Raw genomic sequence first — 26,593 nt, 5'->3', positions numbered from 1 at the left:
TCTATGTGACATCACTGATTCTTAGTGACTGGATAGGCTGCATTCTATGTGACATCACTGATTCTTAGTGACTGGATAGGCTGCATTCTATGTGACATCACTGATTCTTAGTGACTGGATAGGCTGCATTCTATGTGACATCACTGATTCTTAGTGACTGGATAGGCTGCATTCTATGTGACATCACTGATTCTTAGTGACTGGATAGGCTGCATTCTATGTGACATCACTGATTCTTAGTGACTGGATAGGCTGCATTCTATGCGACATCACTGATTCTTAGTGACTGGATAGGCTGCACTCTATGTAAAGTAAACAGATATACAACAGATAAAAAGGTCTCAACCGCGCTCACAATAAATGTGGGGTCACAAATAGAGCCTTCACAAACCCCTATGTGCAATAATTCAAAACAATAGGAACGACGCCATGAGGCGCTCCCGTAAAATAGGATATTGATAACCTACCGGTAAATCCTTTTCTCCTAGTCCGTAGAGGATGCTGGGGACGACATCAAGACCATGGGGTATAGACGGGATCCGCAGGAGACATGGGCACTCTAAAAACTTTTCATTGGGTGTGAACTGGCTCCTCCCTCTATGCCCCTCCTCCAGATCTCAGTTGTAGGAACTGTGCCCAGGGAGACTGACATTTTGAGGAAAAGAATTACTTAAATTAGTGGTGAGATATCTACCAACTCACACCCTTAACCATGCCGCACACATGGCATTCAACATAACACACGTCAACAGGCATGAACCAATTGCAGCAACATGCTGAAACCAAGATAACACAACTTGTGTAACTGTAATAACTAAACTACAGGTAAAGTACGCACTGGGACGGGCCCCCAGCATCCTCTACGCACTAGGAGAAAAGTATTTACTAGTAGGTTGTCAAAATCCTATTTTCTCATACGTCCTAGACGATGCTGCGGACGACATCAAGGCCTTGGGGTCTATACCAAAGCTACAGTAAAGGCGGGAGAGTGCGGATGACCCTGCAGCACCGATTGACCAAACTTTAGGTCCTCATCGACCAAGGTGTCAAACTTGTAGAACTTAGCAAATGTGTTTGACCCTGACCAAATAGCTGCTCGGCAAAGTTGTAATGCCGAGACCCCCTGGGCAGCCCCCCTTGATGAGCCCACCTTCCTAGTGGAGTGGGCCTTTACCGACGTCGGTAACGGCAATCCAGCCGTAGTATGAGCTTGCTGAATCGTATTTCTAATCCAACGTGCAATAGTCTGCTTGGAAGCAGGACAGCCAATCTTGTTGTGATCATACAGGACAAACAGAGTCTCTGTTTTCTGTATACAAGCTGTTCTAGCAACATAGATTTTCAAAGCTCTAACCACATCTAGAGACTTTGACTCAGCGAAGGTTGGTTTATGTGGAAAGAGGAAACCACCTTTGGAAGAAAATGTTGACGAGTTCTCAACTCTGCCCTATCTTCATGGAAGATCAAGGCCCCCAATTCGGACATCCGCCTTGCGGATGCCAACGCCAAAAGCATCACCACTTTCTAAGTGAGAAACTTCAACTCTATTTCTTGTAGAGGCTCAAACCAACCCGATTGAAGGATCTGCAACCCCACATTAAGGTCCCATGGTGCCACTGGAGGCACAAACGGAGGCTGGATGTGCAGAACCCCTTTCACGAACGTCTGAACTTCAGGAAAGGAGGCCAATTGTTTTTGAAAGAAAACTGATAAGTCCGAAATCTGGACCTTGATTGACCTCAATCTAGGGCACGCATCCACACCAGCCTGCAGAAAATGGAGAAAACGTCCCAACTCAAACTCTTCCGTAGGAGACTTCTTGGATTCACACCAAGACACATATTTTCTCCAAATACGATGGTAATGTTTAGACGTTACTCCTTTCTTGGCCTGAATAAGAGTGGGGATGACTTCCTTGGGAATACCCTTTCGGGCTAGGATCCGACACTCAACAGCCATGCCGTTAAATGTAGCCACGGTAAGTCTTGATACACACACGGACCCTGCTGTAGTAGGTCCTCTCGAGGAGGAAGAGGCCGAGGATCTTCTATAAGCAACTCCTGAAGATCTGGATACCAAGCCCTCCTTGGCCAGTCTGGGGCAATGAAGATTGCTCAAACTCTTGTTGTTCTTATTATTTTGAGAACTTATGGAATCAATGGAAGTGGAGGGAAAACATATACCGACCGAAACAGCCACTGGGCCACCAGTGCATCCACTGCTATTGCTTGAGGGTCTCTCGACCTGGAACAATATCTCTGAAGCGTATTCTTTAGACGAGATGCCATCATGTCTACTTGAGGAACTCCCCAAAGACTTGTCACCTCTGCTGACACCATGAAGTCCCCCTCTTCCAGACTGGAAAAAATCACTACCCTCAGGAATTCCATCTTGAACTTGAACCTTTTCAGGTAGAGATTCAGATTTTTCAGGTTTAAAATCGGTCTGACCAAGCCGTCCGGCTTCGGAACTATGAAGAGGCTTGAATAAAAAACCTCTCCTTACTGTGCCCAGGGTACCAGGACAATGTCCTGATCCTGACATAATTTTTGAATTGCCGTTGTTACTGCCTCTCTTCCCGGAAGAGAAGCTGGCAAGGTCGATTTGAAAAATCGGCATGGGGGGACGTCTTGAAACTCTAGTTTGTACCCATGGGACACTATTTGGAAGACCCATTGGTCCAGGCCAGATTGAATCCAGATTTGGCTGAAAAGTTTCAGACGTGCTCCCACCCGAGCAGACTCCCGCAAGGGAGCCCCAACGTTATGCTGCAGATTTGGCAGAAGCAGGGGTGGACTTCTGGTCCTGCGATCCGGGAGACGCTGCGGATTTCTTTCCTTTTCTCCTTCCCCTACCTGCAAAAAAAGGGGAGACCTTTGGCCTTTATGTATTTGTTGGGCCGAAAGGACTGTATGTGAGAGTGATGTGTCTTTTTCGCCGGTGTAGGAGCATAAGGCAAGAATGTCGACTTACCTGCGGTAGCCGCCGAGACTAACGCATCCAGCCCATCACCAAACAAGGCCTCACCTTTATACGGGAGAACCTCCATATTTCTTTTGGAATCTGCATCAGCATTCCACTGGCGAATCCACAACGCCCTCCGAGCCGATACTGCCATGGTAGCAGTTCTTGATCCCAAGAAACCAATATATTTCATGAATTCTTGTACGTACGCAGCAGCATCTTTGATATGACCTAACGTTAGGAGTATCTCGTCTCCATCTATTGTGTCAATGTCTAATGACAAGTTTTCTGACCACTTTTCATTAGCACTACTCACCCACTCACAGACAATAGTAGGCCTGAGTAGTGTCCCATTGGCCACATCAATAAATCACCTCACTCACTTGCGGTCTGTCGGCTCCTTACGTGAAGCCATTCCAGGCGCAGGGAGAAACACCTTTTCTCTTTTATGACAGGGCCCTGTCTAAAATGCGGGGCGACTCCCACCTTTTTTGGAAAAAAGTAAGCTGCCTGATATCCTTTTGGGAATCAGAAATTTCTTTTCAGGTTAAATCAGACCTGAGGTGGAGGGAAAATTACATTACTTCTTTACTAAAGTAAACCCTCTCCTTGTGGTAAAAGAGGGGGCTTCGTAACTTCTAACACCTCCTTTATAGCTAAAACATGTTTTGAATGCTTTTTTGCTAACTTAGGACCTATTCCCCTGGAATCACTAGTGTCGACACAGGAATCAGAGTCCGTGTCGGTATCAGTTTGTACTACTTGTGTAAATTTGTATGTGACCCAGAAAGGTCCCTGTGGATGAAAGGCAGAACTATTAAAAATCACATCTTCAACAGATTATTTTCATTTTCTGTATGAGATTCAGTAGTGATTCACACTATCATGTAACCTTTCACCCAGTCAGGCTCTTGGTGTCATATTACAACTCTGTGTCCCTAACATGGCTCCCTCAGGGGAAGAGCTCCCTGCCTCAGACTTGTCACACACGTGCAGAACCACACCACAGACACTCCGGGATTTATAGGGGACAGACCCACAGTAAAATCTCTCAGAAGGACACAGATAGGATTTTGCCAGTTCACAACCCAGTGCCAGTAACACAATGTCGGTGAACACAAAATGCCCACTGATATTCAGCGCTTTTATAATGTTAATCACATAGTTATACAGCACCAAATTCACTGTGGGCCCCCCCCCCCCTGTTTTGCACCCTGATACTCATTCAGTAGTGGAGGAGGACTAGTGTTGTCTCTGCAGCCTGAGGAGAGAGAGAGAAAATGGCGCTGAGCAGTATGCTGGCTGACTGAGGAGGAAGCTCCACTCTTCAATGGTGTGTTTCTTCTCAGCTTTTATGAGGTAATTTTTTATACTGGCGGGGGTAGGACTGTGCCTCAGCAACTTATGCCCCTTATTTATGCCAGTTTCCATAGGTTTCATGCTGCCCAGGGCGCCCCCCCGCGCCCTGCACCCTGCAGTGCCTGTGTATGTGTGGGCAACATGGCGCGCTGCGCTCCCGCCAGCCGCGCGGTACCTTTAGCCGTCACTTTCTTGATTGAAGATCTGTCTTTAAACACCTGTCTTCTGACTTCTGGCTCTGTGAGGGGGGTGACGGCGTGCTGTGGGAGTGAGCATCTAGGCACGGCTAGCGTTCAGTTCCCTTCTGGAGCTAATGGTGTCCTGTCATCCAGAAGCAGAGCCATGAAACTCTTTAGAAAGTTGGTTCCTACTTCTGCCCCCTCAGTCCCACGAAGCAGGGAGTCTGATGCCAGCAGTTCTCCCTGAAAATAAAAAACCTAACATAAGTCTTTTCAGAGAAACTCAATAGAGCTCCTCAGAGTGCATCCAGTCAGCCTGGGCACATTTCTAAAACTGAGGTCTGGAGGAGGGGCATAGAGGGAGGAGCCAGTTCACACCCAATGAAAAGTCTTTAGAGTGCCCATGTCTCCTGCGGATCCTGTCTATACCCCATGGTCTTGATGTCGTCCCCAGCATCCTCTAGGACGTATGAGAAATATAGCATCTCTTAAAACACGAGTAAGCTTACACAACAAAATGTAAAGACGCTGGGCGCTAAGGAGTAACGCCACGGCATGGCATGCATAGAAGGGCTGTTTAACATACACATTGCGCCATGCTCATCTAGGCTTCTCTGCTGTGCCTAGGTGCACCAAGGTTTATTAGCATAAGCCTTTCATCTATTGTTCTCAGCTGCAATACAATACAGCAGGGGATTAAGTCATTACAGCAGGGGATAAGTCCGACTGCCCAGCCTCTGTTATTCCTATTAAAGGGATAGATGAGATGGGCTCCATCTGTACAGGGAGGTGTGATGTAAGTGGACACCTCTGTATAGGTTGCATTACAAAGGGATGTCAATGGCCCTAGTGACTTCTTAATCTAGGTAGTATTTAAGAAATGTGACAGATATGAAAAACTGCATACTACAGCTACAAAACCCGAATACTAAGGATATTATTTAGACACAAACGATTTAGAATTTACAATATTTTTGACATTACCTCCTCTGTACATTCCAGCATGTGATAAATGGTGGCATGACGCAGATCTACGGCTGCCTAGGGAGAGATGGAAGGAGGGCGTCTTATCAGCAAAAGGTAAGTGCTTCGTCTGCAGTACAGAGGTTCTCAAATGTGATCCTCAAGGTTCAGCACAGATGATTGAACCAAAATGACTGAGGTGCTAATTAAGTCACCTGTGGCCAAGCATGGATAAACTTAAAACCTAGACCCTTGGGGCAGTGGCGTACGTTCATCCCAGTTGCCCTCGCAAGATAAATATTGGTGCCCCCCCTACTGTATATATAAATATATGGGGTCTGGGACTGAAAGTCGACAGCAATAAGGTCGACACACCTTAGGTCAATGCCAATTGGTCGACACACCTTAGGTCGACATGGACAAAAGGTCGACATGGACAAAATGTCGACAGGAACAAGGTCGACATGGAAAAAGGTCGACATGAGTTTTTTATGTTTTTTTGGTGTAGTTTTCTTCGTAGAGTGACTGGGAACCCCAATTAGTGCACCGCGTCCCCTCGCATGGCTCGCTTCGCTCGCCATGCTTCGGGCATGGTGCCTTCGCTTCGCTCGGCACAGATTACCGTTCCAATCATAGTTTACGTGGATCGTTAAGTATGAAAAGGTTCCAAAAAAGAAATAAATTGTGAAAAAGTCATGTCGACCTTTTTCCATGTCGACCTTGTTCCTGTCGACCTTTTGTCCATGTCGACCTAAGGTGTGTCGACCTTTTTGCTGTCGACCTGGAGTCTGGATACCAAATATATGTTAGTTCAAAGTCATGGCAACTAGGCAGATCTATGTAGTGTGTAACCACACACTAAATAGATCTGCTCAATCACTCACAATGCTGATTATTTCTCTGACAATTAGTTTACAAGTGTCATACCTAGGATTAGAACCCATGACCTATTACACTGGAAACAGGCACCTTACTGATTGAGCTATTTTCTCCTTTATAGGGAGCCAGAGAATTCTAACTATATGAAGTTGTAATTGTCAGAGCAGTAACCTCATATAGTTAAAATTATCATGCTTCCTATACAGGAGCAAATAGCTCCATCAGTAAGGTACTGTATCTGCTTCCAGTGTAAGAGGTCGTGGGTTCTAATCATGGGTATGACACTTGTAAAACATGTATCTATAATAAAGAGGGTATGACTTATAAGGTACAGTGGCAGCTATCAATTAACTTAATTGAATGGTGTCATGGTAAAGGAGGAGAGGTGCCCCCCTATAGAGCAGCAGCCTGGTGGTAGCAGACTCCATTGCCTCCCATAGATACAACTCTACCTTGGTGTGCCAGGAGGACCGCTTTGAGAACCTCTACTCTAATATATCTAACAAACACGTAGTACTTAAAAAATATCCCTAAGTGTATACAGAAAATCTACAAGAGTGACAGAACTATAGATGGAGCCACGCTAATCGTGGATCCATCTGTGACTAAGTGCACCTGGCGAGGTGCACCTAGTTGATGCATCCACGCTCAATGAGTGTGGATCCATCTGTAGAGATCAGATTTGGCTCTGAACCTTTGGGAAATTGCAGATCCCAGTAGGGTACACAGCATCTATGACCATTCCAGAACTCATGTTTTGGATCACATTCAATGTACAGTATATGTAAACAAAAACATTCTAGACCTGAGATATCTGGAAAGATATCTGTGGGATCTGCAAGATGGTGTCTATGTTCTGGGAATAGCACTCGGTAGTAAAAACGGAGCAAGCCTGACCACACAATGAGAAACATCAAACATGGATATTACTAAAGGTAGGGAAGACTAGATGGGACAAATGGTTTTTATCTGCTGTAAAATGTTATGTTTCAAAGTACAACAGTTAAAGTGTGATAATTTAATTATGGTACTTTTCAAATGCAATAGGTAAAAAAGATGAACAATTCCCAGACCGTACAAAAGAAGTATCAATTGCAAATAAAGAAAGTATTGATATTCATCTAGAAGAAGTAGAAAACACTACTATAAAAATAACAAATACAGAGGGTAAAAACATATCTGATTTAAAAACAATTAAAACAGAACAGGACACTTTACAACAATTAAGCATTGAAGGATCCACGTATCCCGTGGCAGAGACTACAGGTGGAGAGGTCACATCCCAGGACCCTGATTCTTCTAGAACCACAAGAGAATCATCATCAACTACAATAGAAAAAACACCAGAACGGTCTACGCCGCAAACAGATGAAATTACAATATCTGCTACAATAGCATCTGATGTTACTGAGACAACAGAGGCAGAAAGTACTACTTTAGAAATAACAAATACAGAGGATACAACCATATCTGAAATTCAAACAACACAAGAAGAACAGACAACTTTGCAAACTGCCAACATTGAAGGATCCACATATCCCACAGCAGAGACTACAGGTGTAGAGGTCACATCCCAGAACCCTGATTCTGCTAGAACCACAAGAGAATCATCATCAACTGCAATAGAAACAACACCAGAATGGTCTACGCCGCAAACAGATGAAATAACAATATCTGCTACAATAGCATCTGATGTTACTGAGACAACAGGGGCAAAAAGTACTACTTTAGAAATGACAAATACAGAGGATACAACCATATCTGAAATTCAAACAACACAAGAAGAACAGACAACTTTGCAAACTGCCAACATTGAAGGATCCAGGTATCCCACAGCAGAGACTACAGGTGTAGAGGTCACATCCCAGAACCCTGATTCTCCTAAAACAACAAGAGATTCATTATCAACTGCAATAGAAACAACGCATGATCTTTCCACGGCCCAAACAGATGAATCAACCATATCTGCTACAGCAACAGCTGATATTATTGAGACAACTGGGGCAGAAAGTACTACTTTAGAAATGACAAATACAGAGGATACAACCATATCTGAAATTCAAACAACACAAGAAGAACAGACAACTTTGCAAACTGCCAACATTGAAGGATCCACATATCCCACAGCAGATACTACAGGTGTAGAGGTCACATCACAGAGCCCTGATTCTTCTAGAACCACAAGAGAAACATCATCAACTGCAATAGAAACAACACCAGAACGGTCTACGCCGCAAACAGATGAAATAACAATATCTGCTACAATAGCATCTGATGTTACTGAGACAATAGAGGCAGAAAGTACTACTTTGGAAATAACAAATACAGAGGATACAACCATATCTGAAATTCAAACAACACAAGAAGAACAGACAACTTTGCAAACTGCCAACATTGAAGGATCCACATATCCCACAGCAGAGACTACAGGTGTAGAGGTCACAACACAGAGCCCTGATTCTTCTAGAACCACAAAAGATTCATTATCAACTGCAATAGAATTAACACCTGAACTTTTCACGGCCCAAACAGATAAAACAACAATATCTGCTACAGCAACATCTGATATTACTGAAACAACAGGGGCAGAAAGTACTACTTTAGAAATGACAAATACAGAGGATACAACCATATCTGAAATTCAAACAACAGAAGAAGAACAGACAACTTTGCAAACTGCCAACATTGAAGCATCCACATATCCCACAGCAGACACTACAGTGGTAGGGGTCACATCACAGATCCCTGATTCTCCTAAAACCACAAGAGATTCATCATCAACTGCAATAGAAACAATGCCTGATCTTTCCACGGCCCAAACAGACGAATCAACAATATCTACTACTGCAACAGCTGATATTATTGAGACAACAGGGGCAGAAAGTACTACTTTAGAAATGACAAATGCAGAGGATACAACCATATCTGAAATTCAAACAACACAAGAAGAACAGACAACTTTGCAAACTACCAACATTGAAGGATCCACATATCCCACAGCAGACATTACAGGTGTAGAGGTCACATCACAGAACCCTGATTCTCCTAAAACCACAAGAGATTCATCATCAACTGCAATAGAAACAATGCCTGATCTTTCCACGGCCCAAACAGACGAATCAACAATATCTGCTACAGCAACAACTGATATTACTGAGACAACAGGGTCAGAAAGTACTACTTTAGAAATGACAAATACAGAGGACACAACCATATCTGAAATTCAAACAACACAAGAAGAACAGACAACTTTGCAAACTGCCAACATTGAAGGATCCACATATCCCACAGCAGACACTACAGGTGTAGAGGTCACATCCCAGAACCCTGATTCTTCTAGAACCACAAGAGATTCATCATCAACTGCAATAGAAACAACGCATGATCTTTTCACGGCCCAAACAGACGAATCAACAATATCTGCTACAGCAACAGCTGATATTATTGAGACAACTGGGGCAGAAAGTACTACTTTAGAAATGACAAATACAGAGGATACAACCATATCTAAAATTCAAACAACACAAGAAGAACAGACAACTTTGCAAACTACCAACATTGAAGGATCTACATATCCCACAGCAGACACTACAGGTGTAGAGGTCACATCCCAGAACCCTGATTCTTCTAGAACCACAAGAGAATCATCATCAACTGCAATAGAAAAAACACCAGAATGGTCTACGCCGCAAACAGATGAAATAACAATATCTGCTACAATAGCATCTGATGTTACTGAGACAACAGAGGCAGAAAGTACTACTTTAGAAATAACAAATACAGAGGATACAACCATATCTGAAATTCAAACAACACTAGAAGAACAGACAACTTTGCAAACAACAAACATTGAAGGATCCACGTATCCCACAGCAGACACTGCAGGTGTAGAGGTCACATCCCAGGACCCTGATTCTTCTAGAACCACAAGAGAATCATCATCAACTGCAATAGAAACAACACCAGAATGGTCTACGCCGCAAACAGATGAAATAACAATATCTGCTACAATAGCATCTCATGAAACTGAGACAACAGGGGCAGAAAGTACTACTTTAGAAATGACAAATACAGAGGATACAACCATATCTGAAATTCAAACAACAGAAGAAGAACAGACAACTTTGCAAACTGCCAACATTGAAGGATCCACATATCCCACAACAGACACTACAGGAGTAGAGGTCACATCACAGAGCCCTGATTCTTCTAAAACCACAAGAGATTCATCATCAACTGCAATAGAAACATCACATGATCTTTCCACGGCCCAAACAGACGAATCAACAATATCTGCTACAGCAACAGCTGATGTTACTGAGACAACAGGGGCAGAAAGTACTACTTTAGAAATGACAAATACAGAGGATACAACCATATCTGAAATTCAAACAACACAAGAAGAACAGACAACTTTGCAAACAACAAACATTGAAGGATCCACGTATCCCACAGCAGAGACTACAGGTGTAGAGGTCACATCCCAGGACCCTGATTCTTCTAGAACCACAAGAGAATCATCATCAACTGCAATAGAAACAACACCAGAACGGTCTACGCCGCAAACAGATGAAATAACAATATCTGCTACAATAGCATCTGATGTTACTGAGACAACAGGGGCAGAAAGTACTACTTTAGAAATAACAAATACAGAGGATACAACCATATCTGAAATTCAAACAACACAAGAAGAACAGACAACTTTGCAAACTGCCAACATTGAAGGATCCACATATCCCACAGCAGACACTGTAGGTGTAGAGGTCACATCCCAGGACCCTGATTCTTCTAGAACCACAAGAGATTCATCATCAACTGCAATAGAATTAACACCTGAACTTTCCACGGACCAAACAGACGAATCAACAATATCTGCTACAGCAACAGCTGATATTACTGAGACAACAGGGGCAGAAAGTACTACTTTAGAAATGACAAATACAGAGGATACAACCATATCTGAAATTCAAACAACACAAGAAGAACAGACAACTTTGCAAACTACCAACATTGAAGGATCCACATATCCCACAGCAGACACTACAGGTGTAGAGGTCACATCCCAGAACCCTGATTCTTCTAGAACCACAAGAGAATCATCATCAACTGCAATAGAAAAAACACCAGAATGGTCTACGCCGCAAACAGATGAAATAACAATATCTGCTACAATAGCATCTGATGTTACTGAGACAACAGAGGCAAAAAGTACTACTTTAGAAATAACAAATACAGAGGATACAACCATATCTGAAATTCAAACAACACAAGAAGTACAGACAACTTTGCAAACTGCCAACATTGAAGGATCCACATATCCCACAGCAGAGACTACAGGTGTAGAGGTCACATCCCAGGACACTGATTCTTCTAGAACCACAAGAGAATCATCATCAACTGCAATAGAAACAACACCAGAATGGTCTACGCCGCAAATAGATGAAATAACAATATCTGCTACAATAGCATCTCATGAAACTGAGACAACAGGGGCAGAAAGTACTACTTTAGAAATAACAAATACAGAGGATACAACCATATCTGAAATTCAAACAACACAAGAAGTACAGACAACTTTGCAAACTGCCAACATTGAAGGATCCACATATCCCACAACAGACACTACAGGAGTAGAGGTCACATCACAGAGCCCTGATTCTTCTAAAACCACAAGAGATTCATCATCAACTGCAATAGAAACAACACATGATCTTTCCACGGCCCAAACAGACGAATCAACAATATCTGCTACAGCAACAGCTGATGTTACTGAGACAACAGAGGCAGAAAGTACTACTTTAGAAATAACAAATACAGAGGATACAACCATATCTGAAATTCAAACAACACAAGAAGAACAGACAACTTTGCAAACAACAAACATTGAAGGATCCACGTATCCCACAGCAGAGACTACAGGTGTAGAGGTCACATCCCAGGACCCTGATTCTTCTAGAACCACAAGAGAATCATCATCAACTGCAATAGAAACAACACCAGAACGGTCTACGCCGCAAACAGATGAAATAACAATATCTGCTACAATAGCATCTGATGTTACTGAGACAACAGAGGCAGAAAGTACTACTTTAGAAATAACAAATACAGAGGATACAACCATATCTGAAATTCAAACAACACAAGAAGAACAGACAACTTTGCAAACTGCCAACATTGAAGGATCCACATATCCCACAGCAGACACTGCAGGTGTAGAGGTCACATCCCAGGACCCTGATTATTCTAGAACCACAAGAGATTCATCATCAACTGCAATAGAATTAACACCTGAACTTTCCACGGCCCAAACAGACGAATCAACAATATCTGCTACAGCAACAGCTGATATTACTGAGACAACAGGGGCAGAAAGTACTACTTTAGAAATGACAAATACAGAGGATACAACCATATCTGAAATTCAAACAACACAAGAAGAACAGACAACTTTGCAAACTACCAACATTGAAGGATCCACATATCCCACTGCAGACACTACAGGTGTAGAGGTCACATCCCAGAACCCTGATTCTTCTAGAACCACAAGAGAATCATCATCAACAGCAATAGAAAAAACACCAGAATGGTCTACACCACAAACAGATGAAATAACAATATCTGCTACAATAGCATCTGATGTTACTGAGACAACAGAGGCAGAAAGTACTACTTTAGAAATAACAAATACAGAGGATACAACCATATCTGAAATTCAAACAACACTAGAAGAACAGACAACTTTGCAAACAACAAACATTGAAGGATCCACGTATCCCACAGCAGACACTACAGGTGTAGAGGTCACATCCCAGAACCCTGATTCTTCTAGAACCACAAGAGAATCATCATCAACTGCAATAGAAACAACACCAGAATGGTCTACACCACAAACAGATGAAATAACAATATCTGCTACAATAGCATCTCATGAAACTGAGACAACAGGGGCAGAAAGTACTACTTTAGAAATGACAAATACAGAGGATACAACCATATCTGAAATTCAAACAACACAAGAAGAACAGACAACTTTGCAAACTGCCAACATTGAAGCATCCACATATCCCACAGCAGACACTACAGTGGTAGGGGTCACATCACAGATCCCTGATTCTCCTAAAACCACAAGAGATTCATCATCAACTGCAATAGAAACAACGCCTGATCTTTCCACGGCCCAAACAGACGAATCAACAATATCTACTACTGCAACAGTTGATATTATTGAGACAACAGGGGCAGAAAGTACTACTTTAGAAATGACAAATACAGAGGATACAACCATATCTGAAATTCAAACAACACAAGAAGAACAGACAACTTTGCAAACTACCAACATTGAAGGATCCACATATCCCTCAGCAGACATTACAGGTGTAGAGGTCACATCACAGAACCCTGATTCTCCTAAAACCACAAGAGATTCATTATCAACTGCAATAGAAACAATGCCTGATCTTTCCACGGCCCAAACAGATGAATCAACAATATCTGCTACAGCAACAGCTGATATTACTGAGACAACAGGGTCAGAAAGTACTACTTTAGAAATGACAAAAACAGAGGACACAACCATATCTGAAATTCAAACAACACAAGAAAAACAGACAACTTTGCAAACAACCAACATTGAAGGATCCACATATCCCACAGCAGACACTACAGTGGTAGGGGTCACATCACAGATCCCTGATTCTCCTAAAACCACAAGAGATTCATCATCAACTGCAATAGAAACAATGCCTGATCTTTCCACGGCCCAAACAGACGAATCATCAATATCTGCTACAGCAACAGCTGATATTACTGAGACAACAGGGGCAGAGAGTACTACTTTAGAAATGACAAATACAGAGGACACAACCATATCTGAAATTCAAACAACACAAGAAAAACAGACAACTTTGCAAACAACCAACATTGAAGGATCCACATATCCCACAGCAGAGACTACAGGTGTAGAGGTCACATCCCATAACCCTGATTCTCCTAAAACCACAAGAGATTCATCATCAACTGCAATAGAAACAACGCATGATCTTTTCACGGCCCAAACAGACGAATCAACAATATCTGCTACAGCAACAGCTGATATTATTGAGACAACTGGGGCAGAAAGTACTACTTTAGAAATGACAAATACAGAGGATACAACCATATCTGAAATTCAAACAACACAAGAAAAACAGACAACTTTGCAAACAACAAACATTGAAGGATCCACGTATCCCACAGCAGAGACTACAGGTGTAGAGGTCACATCCCAGGACCCTGATTCTTCTAGAACCACAAGAGAATCATCATCAACTGCAATAGAAACAACACAAGAACGGTCTACGCCGCAAACAGATGAAATAATATCTGCTACAATAGCATCTGATGTTACTGAGACAACAGAGGCAGAAAGTACTACTTTAGAAATAACAAATACAGAGGATACAACCATATCTGAAATTCAAACAAAACAAGAAGAACAGACAACTTTGCAAACAACAAACATTGAAGGATCCACGTATCCCACAGCAGAGACTACAGGTGTAGAGGTCACATCCCAGGACCCTGATTCTTCTAGAACCACAAGAGAATCATCATCAACTGCAATAGAAACAACACCAGAACGGTCTACGCCGCAAACAGATGAAATAACAATATCTGCTACAATAGCATCTGATGTTACTGAGACAACAGAGGCAGAAAGTACTACTTTAGAAATAACAAATACAGAGGATACAACCATATCTGAAATTCAAACAACACAAGAAGAACAGACAACTTTGCAAACTGCCAACATTGAAGGATCCACATATCCCACAGCAGACACTGCAGGTGTAGAGGTCACATCCCAGGACCCTGATTCTTCTAGAACCACAAGAGATTCATCATCAACTGCAATAGAATTAACACCTGAACTTTCCACGGCCCAAACAGACAAATCAACAATATCTGCTACAGCAACAGCTGATATTACGGAGACAACAGGGGCAGAAAGTACTACTTTAGAAATGACAAATACAGAGGATACAACCATATCTGAAATTCAAACAACACAAGAAGAACAGACAACTTTGCAAACTACCAACATTGAAGGATCCACATATCCCACAGCAGACACTACAGGTGTAGAGGTGACATCCCAGAACCCTGATTCTTCTAGAACCACAAGAGAATCATCATCAACTGCAATAGAAAAAACACCAGAATGGTCTATGCCGCAAACAGATGAAATAACAATATCTGCTACAATAGCATCTGATGTTACTGAGACAACAGAGGCAGAAAGTACTACTTTAGAAATAACAAATACAGAGGATACAACCATATCTGAAATTCAAACAACACTAGAAGAACAGACAACTTTGCAAACAACAAACATTGAAGGATCCACATATCCCACAGCAGACACTACAGGTGTAGAGGTCACATCCCAGAACCCCGATTCTTCTAGAACCACAAGAGAATCATCATCAACTGCAATAGAAAAAACACCAGAATGGTCTACGCCGCAAACAGATGAAATAACAATATCTGCTACAGCAACAGCTGATGTTACTGAGACAACAGGGGCAGAAAGTACTACTTTAGAAATGACAAATACAGAGGATACAACCATATCTGAAATTCAAACAACACAAGAAGAACAGACAACTTTGCAAACTGCCAACATTGAAGGATCCACATATCCCACAACAGACACTACAGGTGTAGAGGTCACATCACAGAGCCCTGATTCTTCTAAAACCACAAGAGATTCATCATCAACTGCAATAGAAACAACACATGATCTTTCCACGGCCCAAACAGACGAATCAACAATATCTGCTACAGCAACAGCTGATGTTACTGAGACAACAGAGGCAGAAAGTACTACTTTAGAAATAACAAATACAGAGGATACAACCATATCTGAAATTCAAACAACACAAGAAGAACAGACAACTTTGCAAACAACAAACATTGAAGGATCCACGTATCCCACAGCAGAGACTACAGGTGTAGAGGTCACATCCCAGGACCCTGATTCTTCTAGAACCACAAGAGAATCATCATCAACTGCAATAGAAACAACACCAGAACGGTCTACGCCGCAAACAGATGAAATAACAATATCTGCTACAATAGCATCTGATGTTACTGAGACAACAGAGGCAGAAAGTACTACTTTAGAAATAACAAATACAGAGGATACAACCATATCTGAAATTCAAACAACACAAGAAGAACAGACAACTTTGCAAACAACAAACATTGAAGGATCCACGTATCCCACAGCAGAGACTACAGGTGTAGAGGTCACATCCCAGGACCCTGATTCTTCTAGAACCACAAGAGAATCATCATCAACTGCAATAGAAAAAACACCAGAATGGTCTACGCCGCAAACAGATGAAATAACAATATCTGCTACAATAGCATCTGATGTTACTGAGACAACAGGGGCAGAAAGTACTACTTTAGAAATGACAAATACAGAGGATACAACCATATCTGAAATTCAAACAACACAAGAAGAACAGACAACTTTGCAAACTGCCAACATTGAAGGATCCACATATCCCACAACAGACACTACAGGAGTAGAGGTCACATCACAGAGCCCTGATTCTTCTAAAACCACAAGAGATTCATCATCAACTGCAATAGAAACAACACATGATCTTTCCACGGCCCAAACAGACGAATCAACAATATCTGCTACAGCAACAGCTGATGTTACTGAGACAACAGAGGCAGAAAGTACTACTTTAGAAATAACAAATACAGAGGATACAACCATATCTGAAATTCAAACAACACAAGAAGAACAGACAACTTTGCAAACAACAAACATTGAAGGATCCACGTATCCCACAGCAGACACTACAGGTGTAGAGGTCACATCCCAGGACCCTGATTCTTCTAGAACCACAAGAGAATCATCATCAACTGCAATAGAAACAACACCAGAACGGTCTACGCCGCAAACAGATGAAATAACAATATCTGCTACAATAGCATCTGATGTTACTGAGACAACAGAGGCAGAAAGTACTACTTTAGAAATAACAAATACAGAGGATACAACCATATCTGAAATTCAAACAACACTAGAAGAACAGACAACTTTGCAAACAACAAACATTGAAGGATCCACGTATCCCACAGCAGACACTACAGGTGTAGAGGTCACATCCCAGGACCCTGATTCTTCTAGAACCACAAGAGAATCATCATCAACTGCAATAGAAAAAACACCAGAATGGTCTACGCCGCAAACAGATGAAATAACAATATCTGCTACAATAGCATCTGATGTTACTGAGACAACAGAGGCAGAAAGTACTACTTTAGAAATAACAAATACAGAGGATACAACCATATCTGAAATTCAAACAACACAAGAAGTACAGACAACTTTGCAAACAACAAACATTGAAGGATCCACGTATCCCACAGCAGAGACTACAGGTGTAGAGGTCACATCCCAGAGCCCTGATTCTTCTAGAACCACAAGAGAATCATCATCAACTGCAATAGAAAAAACACCAGAATGGTCTACGCCGCAAACAGATGAAATAACAATATCTGCTACAATAGCATCTCATGAAACTGAGACAACAGGGGCAGAAAGTACTACTTTAGAAATGAAAAATACAGAGGATACAACCATATCTGAAATTCAAACAACACTAGAAGAACAGACAACTTTGCAAACAGCAAACATTGAAGTATCCACATATCCCACAACAGACACTACAGGAGTAGAGGTCACATCACAGAGCCCTGATTCTTCTAAAACCACAAGAGATTCATCATCAACTGCAATAGAAACAACACATGATCTTTCCACGGCCCAAACAGACGAATCAACAATATCTGCTACAGCAACAGCTGATGTTACTGAGACAACAGAGGCAGAAAGTACTACTTTAGAAATAACAAATACAGAGGATACAACCATATCTGAAATTCAAACAACACAAGAAGAACAGACAACTTTGCAAACAACAAACATTGAAGGATCCACGTATCCCACAGCAGAGACTACAGGTGTAGAGGTCACATCCCAGGACCCTGATTCTTCTAGAACCACAAGAGAATCATCATCAACTGCAATAGAAACAACACCAGAACGGTCTACGCCGCAAACAGATGAAATAACAATATCTGCTACAATAGCATCTGATGTTACTGAGACAACAGAGGCAGAAAGTACTACTTTAGAAATAACAAATACAGAGGATACAACCATATCTGAAATTCAAACAACACAAGAAGAACAGACAACTTTGCAAACTGCCAACATTGAAGGATCCACATATCCCACAGCAGACACTGCAGGTGTAGAGGTCACATCCCAGGACCCTGATTCTACTAGAACCACAAGAGATTCATCATCAACTGCAATAGAATTAACACCTGAACTTTCCACGGCCCAAACAGACGAATCAACAATATCTGCTACAGCAACAGATGATATTACTGAGACAACAGGGTCAGAAAGTACTACTTTAGAAATGACAAATACAGAGGATACAACCATATCTGAAATTCAAACAGCACAAGAAGAACAGACAACTTTGCAAACTGCCAACATTGAAGGATCCACATATCCCACAGCAGAGACTACAGGTGTAGAGGTCACATCCCAGGACCTTGATTCTTCTAGAACCACAAGAGAATCATCATCAACTGCAATAGAAACAACACCAGAATGGTCTACGCCGCAAACAGATGAAATAACAATATCTGCTACAATAGCATCTCATGAAACTGAGACAACAGGGGCAGAAAGTACTACTTTAGAAATGACAAATACAGAGGATACAACTATATCTGACATTCAAACAACACAAGAAGAACAGACAACTTTGCAAACTACCAACATTGAAGGATCCACATATCCCACAGCAGAGACTACAGTGGTAGAAGTCACATCACAGAGCCCTGATTCTTCTAGAACCACAAGAGAATCATCATCAACTGCAATAGAAACAACACCAGAACGGTCTACGCCGCAAACAGATGAAATAACAATATCTGCTACAGCAACAGCTGATATCATTGAGACAACTGGGGCAGAAAGTACTACTTTAGAAATGACAAACACAGAGGATACAACCATATCTGAAATTCAAACAACACAAGAAAAACAGACAACTTTGCAAACAACCAACATTGAAGGATCCACATATCCCACAGCAGAGACTACAGGTGTAGAGGTCACATCCCATAACCCTGATTCTCCTAAAACCACAAGAGATTCATCATCAACTGCAAAAGAAACAACGCATGATCTTTTCACGGCCCAAACAGACGAATCAACAATATCTGCTACAGCAACAGCTGATATTACTGAGACAACTGGGGCAGAAAGTACTACTTTAGAAATGACAAATACAGAGGATACAACCATATCTGAAATTCAAACAACACAAGAAGAACAGACAACTTTGCAAACAACAAACATTGAAGGATCCACGTATCCCACAGCAGAGACTACAGGTGTAGAGGTCACATCCCAGAACCCTGATTCTTCTAGAACCACAAGAGAATCATCATCAACTGCAATAGAAAAAACACCAGAATGGTCTACGCCGCAAACAGATGAAATAACAATATCTGCTACAATAGCATCTGATGTTACTGAGACAAAAGAGGCAGAAAGTACTACTTTAGAAATGACAAATACAGAGGATACAACCATATCTGAAATTCAAACAACACAAGAAGAACAGACAACTTTGCAAACTACCAACATTGAAGGATCCACATTTCCCACAGCAGACACTACAGGTGTAGAGGTCACATCACAGAACCCTGATCCTCCTAAAACCACAAGAGATTCATCATCAACTGCAATAGAAACAATGCCTGATCTTTCCACGGCCCAAATAGACGAATCAACAATATCTGCTACAGCAACAGCTGATATCATTGAGACAACTGGGGCAGAAAGTACTACTTTAGAAATGACAAATACAGAGGATACAACCCTATCTGAAATTCAAACAACACAAGAAGAACAGACAACTTTGCAAACTACCAACATTGAAGGATCCACATATTCCACAGCAGACACTACAGTGGTAGGGGTCACATCACAGATCCCTGATTCTCCTAAAACCACAAGAGATTCATCATCAACTGCAATAGAAACAACGCATGATCTTTCCACGGCCCAAACAGACGAATCAACAATATCTGCTACAGCAACAGCTGATATTATTGAGACAACTGGGGCAGAAAGTACTACTTTAGAAATGACAAATACAGAGGATACAACCATATCTGAAATTCAAACAACACAAGAAGAACTGACAACTTTGCAAACAACAAACATTGAAGGATCCACGTATCCCACAGCAGAGACTACAGGTGTAGAGGTCACATCCCAGGACCCTGATTCTTCTAGAACCACAAAAGAATCATCATCAACTGCAATAGAAACAACACCAGAACGGTCTACGCCGCAAACAGATGAAATAACAATATCTGCTACAATAGCATCTGATGTTACTGAGACAACAGAGGCAGAAAGTACTACTTTAGAAATAACAAATACAGAGGATACAACCATATCTGAAGTTCAAACAACACAAGAAGAACAGACAACTTTGCAAACTGCCAACATTGAAGGATCCACATATCCCACAGCAGACACTACAGGTGTAGAGGTCACATCACAGAGCCCTGATTCTTCTAGAACCACAAAAGATTCATTATCAACTGCAATAGAATTAACACCTGAACTTTCCACGGCCCAAACAGATAAAACAACAATATCTGCTACAGCAACAGCTGATATTACTGAGACAACAGGGTCAGAAAGTACTACTTTAGAAATGACAAATACAGAGGATACAACCATATCTGAAATTCAAACAGCACAAGAAGAACAGACAACTTTGCAAACTACCAACATTGAAGGATCCACATTTCCCACAGCAGACACTACAGGTGTAGAGGTCACATCACAGAACCCTGATCCTCCTAAAACCACAAGAGATTCATCATCAACTGCAATAGAAACAATGCCTGATCTTTCCACGGCCCAAATAGACGAATCAACAATATCTGCTACAGCAACAGCTGATATCATTGAGACAACTGGGGCAGAAAGTACTACTTTAGAAATGACAAATACAGAGGATACAACCCTATCTGAAATTCAAACAACACAAGAAGAACAGACAACTTTGCAAACTACCAACATTGAAGGATCCACATATTCCACAGCAGACACTACAGTGGTAGGGGTCACATCACAGATCCCTGATTCTCCTAAAACCACAAGAGATTCATCATCAACTGCAATAGAAACAACGCATGATCTTTCCACGGCCCAAACAGACGAATCAACAATATCTGCTACAGCAACAGCTGATATTATTGAGACAACTGGGGCAGAAAGTACTACTTTAGAAATGACAAATACAGAGGATACAACCATATCTGTAATTCAAACAACACAAGAAGAACAGACAACTTTGCAAACAACAAACATTGAAGGATCCACGTATCCCACAGCAGAGACTACAGGTGTAGAGGTCACATCCCAGGACCCTGATTCTTCTAGAACCACAAAAGAATCATCATCAACTGCAATAGAAACAACACCAGAACGGTCTACGCCGCAAACAGATGAAATAACTATATCTGCTACAATAGCATCTGATGTTACTGAGACAACAGAGGCAGAAAGTACTACTTTAGAAATAACAAATACAGAGGATACAACCATATCTGAAGTTCAAACAACACAAGAAGAACAGACAACTTTGCAAACTGCCAACATTGAAGGATCCACATATCCCACAGCAGACACTACAGGTGTAGAGGTCACATCACAGAGCCCTGATTCTTCTAGAACCACAAAAGATTCATTATCAACTGCAATAGAATTAACACCTGAACTTTCCACGGCCCAAACAGATAAAACAACAATATCTGCTACAGCAACATCTGATATTACTGAGACAACTGGGGCAGAAAGTACTACTTTAGAAATGACAAATACAGAGGATACAACCATATCTGAAATTCAAACAACACAAGAAGAACAGACAACTTTGCAAACTGCCAACATTGAAGGATCCACATATCCCACAGCAGACACTGCAGGTGTAGAGGTCACATCACAGAGCCCTGATTCTTCTAGAACCACAAAAGATTCATTATCAACTGCAATAGAATTAACACCTGAACTTTCCACGGCCCAAACAGATAAAACAACAATATCTGCTACAGCAACATCTGATATTTCTGAGACAACTGGGGCAGAAAGTACTACTTTAGAAATGACAAATACAGAGGATACAACCCTATCTGAAATTCAAACAACACAAGAAGAACAGACAACTTTGCAAACTACCAACATTGAAGGATCCACATATTCCACAGCAGACACTACAGTGGTAGGGGTCACATCACAGATCCCTGATTCTCCTAAAACCACAAGAGATTCATCATCAACTGCAATAGAAACAACGCATGATCTTTCCACGGCCCAAACAGACGAATCAACAATATCTGCTACAGCAACAGCTGATATTATTGAGACAACTGGGGCAGAAAGTACTACTTTAGAAATGACAAATACAGAGGATACAACCATATCTGAAATTCAAACAACACAAGAAGAACAGACAACTTTGCAAACAGCAAACATTGAAGGATCCACGTATCCCACAGCAGAGATTACAGGTGTAGAGGTCACATCCCAGGACCCTGATTCTTCTAGAACCACAAAAGAATCATCATCAACTGCAATAGAAACAACACCAGAACGGTCTACGCCGCAAACAGATGAAATAACAATATCTGCTACAATAGCATCTGATGTTACTGAGACAACAGAGGCAGAAAGTACTACTTTAGAAATAACAAATACAGAGGATACAACCATATCTGAAGTTCAAACAACACAAGAAGAACAGACAACTTTGCAAACTGCCAACATTGAAGGATCCACATATCCCACAGCAGACACTACAGGTGTAGAGGTCACATCACAGAGCCCTGATTCTTCTAGAACCACAAAAGATTCATTATCAACTGCAATAGAATTAACACCTGAACTTTCCACGGCCCAAACAGATAAAACAACAATATCTGCTACAGCAACAGCTGATATTACTGAGACAACAGGGTCAGAAAGTACTACTTTAGAAATGACAAATACAGAGGATACAACCATATCTGAAATTCAAACAGCACAAGAAGAACAGACAACTTTGCAAACTGCCAACATTGAAGGATCCACATATCCCACAGCAGAGACTACAGGTGTAGAGGTCACATCCCAGGACCTTGATTCTTCTAGAACCACAAGAGGATCATCATCAACTGCAATAGAAACAACACCAGAATGGTCTACGCCGCAAACAGATGAAATAACAATATCTGCTACAATAGCATCTCATGAAACTGAGACAACAGGGGCAGAAAGTACTACTTTAGAAATGACAAATACAGAGGATACAACTATATCTGACATTCAAACAACACAAGAAGAACAGACAACTTTGCAAACTACCAACATTGAAGGATCCACATATCCCACAGCAGAGACTACAGTGGTAGAAGTCACATCACAGAGCCCTGATTCTTCTAGAACCACAAGAGAATCATCATCAACTGCAATAGAAACAACACCAGAACGGTCTACGCCGCAAACAGATGAAATAACAATATCTGCTACAGCAACAGCTGATATTACTGAGACAACAGGGGCAGAAACTACTACTTTAGAAATGACAAATACAGAGGACACAACCATATCTGAAATTCAAACAACACAAGAAAAACAGACAACTTTGCAAACAACCAACATTGAAGGATCCACATATCCCACAGCAGAGACTACAGGTGTAGAGGTCACATCCCATAACCCTGATTCTCCTAAAACCACAAGAGATTCATCATCAACTGCAAAAGAAACAACGCATGATCTTTTCACGGCCCAAGCAGACGAATCAACAATATCTGCTACAGCAACAGCTGATATTACTGAGACAACTGGGGCAGAAAGTACTACTTTAGAAATGACAAATACAGAGGATACAACCATATCTGAAATTCAAACAACACAAGAAGAACAGACAACTTTGCAAACAACAAACATTGAAGGATCCACGTATCCCACAGCAGAGACTACAGGTGTAGAGGTCACATCCCAGAACCCTGATTCTTCTAGAACCACAAGAGAATCATCATCAACAGCAATAGAAAAAACACCAGAATGGTCTACGCCGCAAACAGATGAAATAACAATATCTGCTACAATAGCATCTGATGTTACTGAGACAAAAGAGGCAGAAAGTACTACTTTAGAAATGACAAATACAGAGGATACAACCATATCTGAAATTCAAACAACACAAGAAGAACAGACAACTTTGCAAACTACCAACATTGAAGGATCCACATTTCCCACAGCAGACACTACAGCTGTAGAGGTCACATCACAGAACCCTGATCCTCCTAAAACCACAAGAGATTCATCATCAAATGCAATAGAAACAATGCCTGATCTTTCCACGGCCCAAATAGACGAATCAACAATATCTGCTACAGCAACAGCTGATATCATTGAGACAACTGGGGCAGAAAGTACTACTTTAGAAATGACAAATACAGAGGATACAACCCTATCTGAAATTCAAACAACACAAGAAGAACAGACAACTTTGCAAACTACCAACATTGAAGGATCCACATATTCCACAGCAGACACTACAGTGGTAGGGGTCACATCACAGATCCCTGATTCTCCTAAAACCACAAGAGATTCATCATCAACTGCAATAGAAACAACGCATGATCTTTCCACGGCCCAAACAGACGAATCAACAATATCTGCTACAGCAACAGCTGATATTATTGAGACAACTGGGGCAGAAAGTACTACTTTAGAAATGACAAATACAGAGGATACAACCATATCTGAAATTCAAACAACACAAGAAGAACAGACAACTTTGCAAACTGCCAACATTGAAGGACCCACATATCCCACAGCAGACACTGCAGGTGTAGAGGTCACATCACAGAGCCCTGATTCTTCTAGAACCACAAAAGATTCATTATCAACTGCAATAGAATTAACACCTGAACTTTCCACGGCCCAAAGAGATAAAACAACAATATCTGCTACAGCAACATCTGATATTACTGAAACAACAGGGGCAGAAAGTACTACTTTAGAAATGACAAATACAGAGGATACAACCATATCTGAAGTTCAAACAACACAAGAAGAACAGACAACTTTGCAAACTACCAACATTGAAGGATCCACATATCCCACAGCAGAGACTACAGTGGTAGAAGTCACATCACAGAGCCCTGATTCTTCTAGAACCACAAGAGAATCATCATCAACTGCAATAGAAACAACACCAGAACGGTCTACGCCGCAAACAGATGAAATAACAATATCTGCTACAATAGCATCTGATGTTACTGAGACAACAGAGGCAGAAAGTACTACTTTAGAAATAACAAATACAGAGGATACAACCATATCTGAAATTCAAACAACACAAGAAGAACAGACAACTTTGCAAACTGCCAACATTGAAGGATCCACATATCCCACAGCAGACACTGCAGGTGTAGAGGTCACATCCCAGGACCATGATTCTTCTAGAACCACAAGAGATTCATCATCAACTGCAATAGAATTAACACCTGAACTTTCCACGGCCCAAACAGACAAATCAACAATATCTGCTACAGCAACAGCTGATATTACTGAGACAACAGGGGCAGAAAGTACTACTTTAGAAATGACAAATACAGAGGATACAACCATATCTGAAATTCAAACAACACAAGAAGAACAGACAATTTTGCAAACTACCAACATTGAAGGATCCACATATCCCACAACAGACACTACAGGTGTAGAGGTCACATCCCAGAACCCTGATTCTTCTAGAACCACAAGAGAATCATCATCAACTGCAATAGAAAAAACACCAGAATGGTCTACGCCGCAAACAGATGAAATAACAATATCTGCTACAATAGCATCTGATGTTACTGAGACAACAGAGGCAGAAAGTACTACTTTAGAAATAACAAATACAGAGGATACAACCATATCTGAAATTCAAACAACACTAGAAGAACAGACAACTTTGCAAACAACAAACATTGAAGGATCCACGTATCCCACAGCAGACACTACAGGTGTAGAGGTCACATCCAAGAGCCCTGATTCTTCTAGAACCACAAGAGAATCATCATCAACTGCAATAGAA

At 41.4% G+C, this 26,593-nt stretch overlaps 1 protein-coding gene across 1 annotated transcript in view; it reads left to right on the top strand.

Annotated features, from left to right (window-relative positions):
* LOC134934223 (mucin-3A-like) overlaps positions 1–25,532 on the top strand; it is an 87,687-nt gene extending 62,155 nt beyond the window's left edge. The window contains exons 3-22 of the mRNA XM_063929708.1: positions 7,392–7,772; positions 7,890–8,063; positions 8,163–8,354; positions 8,763–9,227; positions 9,345–9,510; positions 9,976–10,682; positions 11,814–12,137; positions 13,269–14,465; positions 15,276–15,626; positions 15,744–16,208; positions 16,758–17,081; positions 17,922–18,245; positions 19,086–19,409; positions 20,109–20,864; positions 21,273–21,737; positions 22,437–23,192; positions 23,310–23,475; positions 23,650–24,356; positions 24,474–25,229; positions 25,459–25,532. Coding sequence (XP_063785778.1) covers positions 7,392–7,772; positions 7,890–8,063; positions 8,163–8,354; positions 8,763–9,227; positions 9,345–9,510; positions 9,976–10,682; positions 11,814–12,137; positions 13,269–14,465; positions 15,276–15,626; positions 15,744–16,208; positions 16,758–17,081; positions 17,922–18,245; positions 19,086–19,409; positions 20,109–20,864; positions 21,273–21,737; positions 22,437–23,192; positions 23,310–23,475; positions 23,650–24,356; positions 24,474–25,229; positions 25,459–25,532 — 9,074 coding nt within the window. The remainder of the gene's footprint in view (positions 1–7,391; positions 7,773–7,889; positions 8,064–8,162; positions 8,355–8,762; positions 9,228–9,344; positions 9,511–9,975; positions 10,683–11,813; positions 12,138–13,268; positions 14,466–15,275; positions 15,627–15,743; positions 16,209–16,757; positions 17,082–17,921; positions 18,246–19,085; positions 19,410–20,108; positions 20,865–21,272; positions 21,738–22,436; positions 23,193–23,309; positions 23,476–23,649; positions 24,357–24,473; positions 25,230–25,458) is intronic.
* Positions 25,533–26,593: the final 1,061 nt, after the last annotated feature.

Source organism: Pseudophryne corroboree, chromosome 6, assembly GCF_028390025.1.
Source record: "Pseudophryne corroboree isolate aPseCor3 chromosome 6, aPseCor3.hap2, whole genome shotgun sequence".
Classification (NCBI taxonomy): Eukaryota; Metazoa; Chordata; class Amphibia; order Anura; family Myobatrachidae; genus Pseudophryne; species Pseudophryne corroboree.
The sequence above is the reverse complement of the archived record's forward strand: the minus strand, read 5'-3'. Positions and strand labels throughout refer to the sequence as shown.